The sequence below is a fragment of the Letharia lupina genome (assembly GCF_014066315.1).
Source record: "Letharia lupina isolate WasteWater1 chromosome Unknown contig_19, whole genome shotgun sequence".
Classification (NCBI taxonomy): domain Eukaryota; kingdom Fungi; phylum Ascomycota; class Lecanoromycetes; order Lecanorales; family Parmeliaceae; genus Letharia; species Letharia lupina.
Window position 1 is genome coordinate 689,913 of NW_023502988.1, and position 7,441 is coordinate 697,353.

Here is a 7,441-nt window from a genome sequence, read left to right on the forward strand (position 1 = left end):
CTAGGGCTTTAGGGCTCCAAGGCTCCAGAGCTTTAGGGCCTTAGGGCTTCTTATATTATACGAGTACTATAGCTATCGTATCTTAATATCTTATTATATTATTTTTTAAATATATAAGTAGCCTTAGTTAAGCGTATTCCAAAAATTTAAAAATTATAATAATCCGATCTATATTCGCGATGATATTAATTATTTAACAACAGGGACCCGGGTCGGGGCTTCGGGGTACTGTTAGGGGTCCGGGTACAATTAGGGGTCCGGGTACAGTTAGGGCTTCGGGTATTGTTAGGGCTTCGGGTACTGTTAAGGCTTTGGGTACTGTTAGGGCTATTGATGGTGAGTATTTTGCTTCGCCCGAGGTATTGCCTTATCAAGTTAGCGGCCTAGGGGTAGGGCTACTCCCGCATTGAAAACATTATGAAAAATGTTATGAAAAATGTTGCTAAAATCTGAGCAGAGCCAAGCGTAAGTAGACTTAGTAGTATAGGCTTTTTAGTATTTACGGTTCCGAGTAGACGTGCGTGCTTAATAATGGAAGTGGAATAGGTAGCAGTGAGTGTAGTCCGTATACCATTGTGAGATACCTTAGGCTTGCTGTAAACCTCGCGTCATCCACTTGCCGATCAATATCCGTATGGTGATTCATTGATGGTCAAGCAGGAAGCTGGTCATTCAAAAGATCGAACCCTACCGCCATTCTAAAACGTGGAAACTGCCCCTTGACCGATGTCGAGTTGTATACTGCACAATGGATGATGAAGTCAAGGCACCGCTTGAGCCGCCAGTTGAGGAATCCCTTGGTGCCTCTGCCGGTGCTGAAGAAGGTGGGCGAGTTTTACAGGATGACAGTCGGCCGTATTCCTGCTTGAGCCAACGACAAAAGACATGCATCTCTTCCATAGCCTCATTCTCGGCAATGTTCTCAGGGCTCTCGTCATTCATTTACTACCCATCGATCACCGCAATATCACGCTCTTTGCACGTTTCTGTTGAACTCGTCAACCTTACCATTACCTCCTATCAAGTCGTCTCTGGCATTGCACCATCGATCCTGGGCGACCTAGCAGATCAGAGTGGACGTCGTCCTGTGTGCCTCATCGCGTTCACCCTCTACTTCTCAGCCAATGTGGGTCTCGCACTTCAAGATAGCTACACAGCCCTGGTCGTGTTGAGATGTCTCCAAAGCGCTGGTGCATCGAGTAAGTCCCTGCGGTCTTTGATCCTGAAGGGCTAGACTAAATTCTATGTCCAGGCACTATCGCCATTGCATATGGTTTTATCGCGGACATCGCTCCACCCGCGGAGCGAGGCTCATACATCGGCATTCTTCAGGGTTTGTGAGTACACCCAATGGTTACGATCATGCTCGAGCTGCGGTGCTGATATTCCATGCCAGCACTAACTCTGCACCAAGCCTGGGTCCCATCCTCGGTGGTGTCTTGACCGAGACTCTTTCATGGCATTGGATATTCTGGCTTCTGGCAATCATGTCCGGAACCAATCTCCTTGTCCTGATTCTCATCATGCCCGAGACGTCCAGAAGGATGGTCAACGATGGAAGCATTCGCCCGCCCCGTCTTATCAACAGACCAATCTTTCCGAACCTGGAATCCTCTGCTTCCCGTTGCAGTGATGCTGAAGTGGCCCCAAAGCGAGCGATTCGATTTCCAAACCCATTAACCTGTCTGATCACCCTCTGGCAAAGAGCGTCATTCCTCGTGATCCTGGTTGGGGGAATCCAATACACTGTATACGGATGTCTCGCCGCCTCCTTTTCGACACTGATGATTCCACTGTACTCCCTGAACTACTTGACGGGCGGTCTCATCTACCTTCCATGCGGAATTGGTGGAGTACTCGCAGCCTACACTACCGGCAAGCTACTCGACAGAGATTACATCCGCACAGCGAAACGCTACAAGCTGCCTGTTGACAAGTCTACCAACGATCTCTCCAACTTCCCTATCGAACAAGCAAGACTTCTATCAGTCTTTCCACTGCTCGCCATCAGTACCACCGCAACTGTTGGATTCGGATGGGCGCTCAACAAGCACACTTCTATCGCTGTCCCACTGACCCTGACGTTCTTCAGCGGCGCTTCACAAGTGGCCATCTTCACGGTATGTGGCACGCTCCTGACAGATCTGAATCCGAACCAGAGTGCCACTGTCCAGGCAGGTTACAACTTGATCCGATGCGCACTGAGTGCCGGCGGTATAGCTGGTCTGCAAGCTCTGATCGATGCGATTGGAGTCGGCTGGTGCTTTACAGTCTACGCTGTCCTTGGGGCACTTTGTATACCAATCTTCGTGTTGTTAAGAAGTCACGGTATGCGATGGCGGACCGGATCTCGTGGTCCGCACGGCTGTGCAGCAAGAACGAAAGAAAGTTCGCACGATCGTCGAATTCGAGGCACGATTTCAGGGAAACAAGGCGCGTAGATTCATTCAACCGAGGTTAGATACTTGCATAGACGGACGAACGACCCTTGATGGGACCTTTTGATCGCCTTGCTTCTTCTATAAATCGTGAGCCATGGAGTGAGGGCAATAGCAACGCCTCTGATCTAATTGTTAAGGTAATCTTCATCATCATCGACGTCCTGACTGCCGATGCAGCCAATCCCATAACTGGCGTTGCCGTCGCACTCATCGTGGGCACAACCAACATTACCGGCGCCGTAGCCAACTTTGCCAACGGATTCACCACCACGCCGCCCAGTGACACATACCTTGAGTACGCGGGCGAATACGGCGATTTTGATACGAGTTGGACCGCGTATATGCAAACCGCTATCTTGAATCTATGGAGGCTTTCGGATGGTTCGATATTCGGTGCCACAGCAGTCAACAATGGTCCCAAGGGAAGACCCTGGCCAAACCGTTATCGCCAGAAGCCTACAACACATCTTCCAACCAGCATCAGCCTTGCGCCACTTTTAAACAGTGAAAACACATCAGAGATCTCCGATTCCAACATCGGCGACACCTCCCTTAACACATCGCTCTATACCTCCGCCTCCCGCTTATCAAGCCTCTGAATCAAGATCAAGTTTGATCGAAATCCACCCTCACGGATCCAAGACCTCCACATGAGTTATGCCCTATTAGGAAAGATCCACGCTCACACTCAGACCACCAAGCCTACGGCGTCATCTGTTATTCCTAGCCTGATCACAACGGGACGGGCAAGAGTGGGAACGAGAAAACTTGGCAACACCCCACGCTACGGTCAATTCAGTTTTCTCTAGTCAAGGCAAGCAAGGAAGATGGATCCTTTGGGACGTAAGGTAAGCGACGAGTGTGTTTTCTGGGGAGGCCTTGTCCCAGCCATGCGGACATGGCGTTTTAAAGAGAGGACGGTTATGCTACGAGTGTGCCAGCAGCAGTCGCTTATGCGGGACTCGCCCTTTTCAGCACTCCCGTGCATCTACTTGCTGCCACCACTGCAGATTAACCTCCTTAGCAATAACATACTAACTAACCATAACCATAAGTACCCCAGTACAGTCTCAACACAGTCAGTTACCGCGATCAAAAGTCGACTGTTCGAAACTCTGTGTTAAAGCAATGGCTATTGTGAAGGGGAACAAGCTTCGATAATCTTCTGTACGACGTAAAAGTATTTAGCTTTTTAAAAGTTACTAGCAATGGAGACATGATCGACTTGAAGAGCAATGTACTTCTCGAAGAAAATTCATGAATAACATATCCCAAATTACAAAGCGTCATCAGGCATAGAAGGAGGACCGCGAAACTGAAATCGAAAAAGGGAAGATTATCGAGGAAGATGATTCCGATCAGCAAGGGCCTGCGCTGGTCGAGAGTCAGACAGGTCCCATGAGCAAGAAGAAGGGCCCATTAAATTTCGTCAAGAACGCGGGATCACTAGGGGTTCCCCCTTCGTAGAGGGAATAGAAAGACAGGACACCAGTCGGAGGTATAACCAATAAGAAAGGTTCCCTGAACGCCTGCGCGAAGGAGGAAGATTCGGAATTCAGATACAAAGACCCTTACGAGGAGCAGCCTTTATCAGCTTCGACAGCACCCCATCTAAAGACAACCTTCTTCAAAGTTTCTCTGAGCTCAGAAGTCGCTGAGATATCTAAAGCTTCTTGGGTCTTCGCGTCGTGGTGTGTCGCGTCAGACTGTGGGGCTGAGGAACTGGTCGGTTAGAGTAAGCCGAGCATTCAATGGAGGGGAGTGAAGTGATTTTAATGGCTTTTATCGATTTGTGCGATTCTGACATCGTTGAATGTTTGCACGAAGATTTTATGTATTGGAGGAGACCGCTATGGAGGAATATGCCAAGACGGTCACTGATTTTCGAGAGTGCCGTATGCGGATAGGCAGGAATAGGTACGAGATTGGTGGATATTGAATCAGGATTTGGCATCGGTAACCCTAACCCTTTTCCGTGGAGGTAATCCCCACAGCTAGAGAAGCCGAGATTGAGAAGAGATTGCGAATGTACTTCAAGGGCCTTCGGAGCCTAAAACTGCTTAAGCCACCTCGCTTTTTTCTAAGAGGCTTGGGTAGGGTTTTCCCTTCAATTGTCAGTTGATAGATCACCAGGGCAGAACGCTACGACAGGTTCGAAGGGATAGAAGCACACAAGGTCTTGTTTCTCTGCTCTCTGGCGATAAATGACCAGGATTAGACGACTGAGAATGAGGCCAATACTTGTGATTCGTGCAAAAGCAGGTTTCAACATACCCAAAGGGGTTCCTCAGAGAGCGTGAGAATCCAGGCACCACATATTTGAAAGTTTCCACCATAGAGTGCCGCCAGATACTAATCATTGGGTAAGAAAATGTAACTGATCCAGCAGGCATGTTCGGGTACAGAGTGTCTGGCATGCAAAGATTTCTTCCTCATGTTTTTTCTGAACGATCATGATTTTTGTGTAGTGTAGGCACCCAGGGGCAGGGAGAATTTGTAAATTTTTCGCAAAGACTAGGCTCCTGACGGTTCGTCCAAGACTCTGAATATAGTATCTTCTACAACTATCGTACGCAGCGAAGGAGGGAATTCAACTGGCAATCGGAACGTTAAAGGCTGGTATTGAGCGTTCTCTCGCGGTATTAGAAAATCATCCTTTGACGTAACTTTTAGAGTCTCCAAGGACCATATCTCATCGCGGCCTTCAGTTTATAGGCGAGGCTTTGTGCGTGTCCCGGGGTCGCCCAGAATCGATGCATGGACTGTGAGTGCGGGGGAGGTAACACCCTTAACATACCAACCTCACTGCTGTCCAAAGATGCCTGCGAGGCTATCAAAACCCAATCCACATCATTGTCGGAGTTCAGAGTCGTAAACGTTGCAAGATTCTCACCAAGGAATTCACACTGTGACCCAGCCTGGATTCTCGGACCCCCAATCTCATTCGGCTGGCTGATTAGAACTCTACGCCATCTTTGGTAAAGATTGCCGACCTGAAGGGAGAATCGGTCCAAGCCATCAGCGAGTTACGAAGCTTCTCTTGCTGACGATAAAAGCAACCTGCCGTGAAATAGAGTCACAATCGAGACTAATGTGGTCAACTTGTGCTTTTGGCGGAACAAAAATAGTGCCTCTATCCAGGTCGTCACCAAGGGGTTATTGTGTATGAAGATGTTGGTGGCAGTGAAGGCAGAATGTAGCAGCCTGCCACTGTCACTCTGTTGAAGCGACATAAAACTTCTCTTTGTATGCCACGGCCACTACTCTGAAACGTACTTGAGCAGAGGCAGCTGAGTTTCAACCACATCATTTGGAACTTCGTACGTCATACACGATAGGCAAAACCCTGTCATGGATGCTTCCGAATAAGAGATTTCAATGAGGAATGGTTTAAGCGCGCCGTGAGGCCCTTCCTCTCGCTGCGTGAGGTACTCGAGAACAGAGACATGAATAGAGTCCACGGTCCTGTCTTTACGTACTTCCACTAAATAACCACACATTTGCGATAGAACGCTTTCGAAATTTTGAATGGAGTCAAATGAGGTCGCTGGGCGATCCTGTTGCACGGCCAGTACTGTTCTTAGAGCCTCAGCTGACAGTGGCCGCTTAGCAACAGCAAGCCATTGAAAGATGCGGGTGACCTTGGCCTGCTGCTTTTCAGACATTCGCTTGTGCATGTCTTTCAGAATCCTGACGTACATTGCGTCTAAACTTTCAAATGATTAAGCTGATAGATCGGGTCCAGACGTTCATTCGGAGTCAAATACGCGGATGAGCGATAATTGCTCAAGGGGACTGCCCATAAAAACATGGAATCTGTGCGCGAAGACAGTTGAGCAACAACGTCATCCAGACCAAGATCGCCTGCAATAGCTGTTCGTTCGATCAGCTTACCCATCCGCATCGCATTCGGAGGTAGATCTCAATGTCTCCAGAATTCTTCTGGTTCTGCAGGGTAACACGGTGAAATCTTTGATGGTCGATAAACCCGGAAATATCCATAATCGGCCTTGTGAGGATAAGAATCTTACACGACGATTTGAGGGGGACATCATTGAACTTTAGAAAAAGATCTTCAACATCCGAACACTCGTCGAGTCTATCGAAAACACCGAATGAGGGTCCCTGACATTTTAGGAAGAGGCGAATAATGTCTAGAATGTCTTGTTCAAGGGCTTTGTTCTGGCCTTTCCCATTGTCATGTAGAAGCGATGCTATATCGATGAAGTCAGGGTCGGATCGCCGGGCTTGAAGCATCTGGGCAATCACAGCCCGGAAAGCAGCGCCTCCCACGTGAGAGTCACTTTGGAGGTTAGTGAAGTTGAAGTAGGCTACCAAACCAGCACCAGCGCTCCAGAAGGAAGGCTCTACAGCGACCAAATTTTGGAGGTCCTCTATGGTTTAGCTATAAAGGATCGTTTTCTCGTAGCCTGGCTTACCTCCACGATGACCCATTAAGACCATTTTGCCTTATACAATAGGATGGTGGCGTACCTGAAATTATTAGAAGTCGTGGTCAGGCAGTCTCCGCGCTTCCTTGTTCTGAAATGGCTCGAGCCCAGGATTTGTATTTACTCTGTCCAATAAACCAGGTACCACTCTCATCTAGTCGCCGCCGCTCTGCTTCATCGTGTGCTTTTGCCCAATGGGAAGCTGCAATCCAGTGCTTCAGATCTCTGAACTTATTACCTAGATAATTTGGATTAATTGAAAACGCGAAATATCGAGATACTTACTCAGTGTATCTCACTGCTTCGCTTTCCTTTCATCATCCGTTTCTTGGCGATGTAATGAGTCCTTCTTTAACTCTCGATCAATGTTTGCATGTTGCGATAAAGGATCCTCATTGTACACAAATTCAAGCTCATGTTCGAACAACAACTTATTCTCTTTAAGCCAGCCAAGTGTGTTAGAGACTCTTGTATCAAATGGTGTCCAGAAAAGACCTTGAGTCATGCGGGCTTTGTAACATATTCCTAGAGTGAGACTTCAGTAGGACA

At 48.1% G+C, this 7,441-nt stretch overlaps 3 protein-coding genes across 3 annotated transcripts; 1 reads left to right on the plus strand and 2 right to left on the minus strand.

Moving 5' to 3' along the window:
• Positions 1–748: 748 nt before the first annotated feature.
• Positions 749–3,040, plus strand: HO133_003983 (uncharacterized protein; the record flags this gene model as incomplete). The annotated part of the gene is made up of 4 exons (XM_037294902.1): positions 749–1,199; positions 1,253–1,337; positions 1,397–2,270; positions 2,579–3,040. 4 exons carry the CDS (start codon positions 749–751, stop codon positions 3,038–3,040), a joined length of 1,872 nt encoding a protein of 623 aa, XP_037148949.1.
• Positions 3,041–5,654: 2,614 nt separating this feature from the next.
• On the minus strand, positions 5,655–6,142 carry HO133_003984 (uncharacterized protein; the record flags this gene model as incomplete). The annotated part of the gene is given in 2 exon segments (XM_037294903.1): positions 5,655–5,706; positions 5,718–6,142. 2 exon segments carry the CDS (start codon positions 6,140–6,142, stop codon positions 5,655–5,657), a joined length of 477 nt encoding a protein of 158 aa, XP_037148950.1.
• A 184-nt stretch (positions 6,143–6,326) lies between these two features.
• Positions 6,327–6,905, minus strand: HO133_003985 (uncharacterized protein; the record flags this gene model as incomplete). Its single annotated transcript, XM_037294904.1, has 2 exons — positions 6,327–6,835; positions 6,881–6,905. 2 exons carry the CDS (start codon positions 6,903–6,905, stop codon positions 6,327–6,329), a joined length of 534 nt encoding a protein of 177 aa, XP_037148951.1.
• Positions 6,906–7,441: the final 536 nt, after the last annotated feature.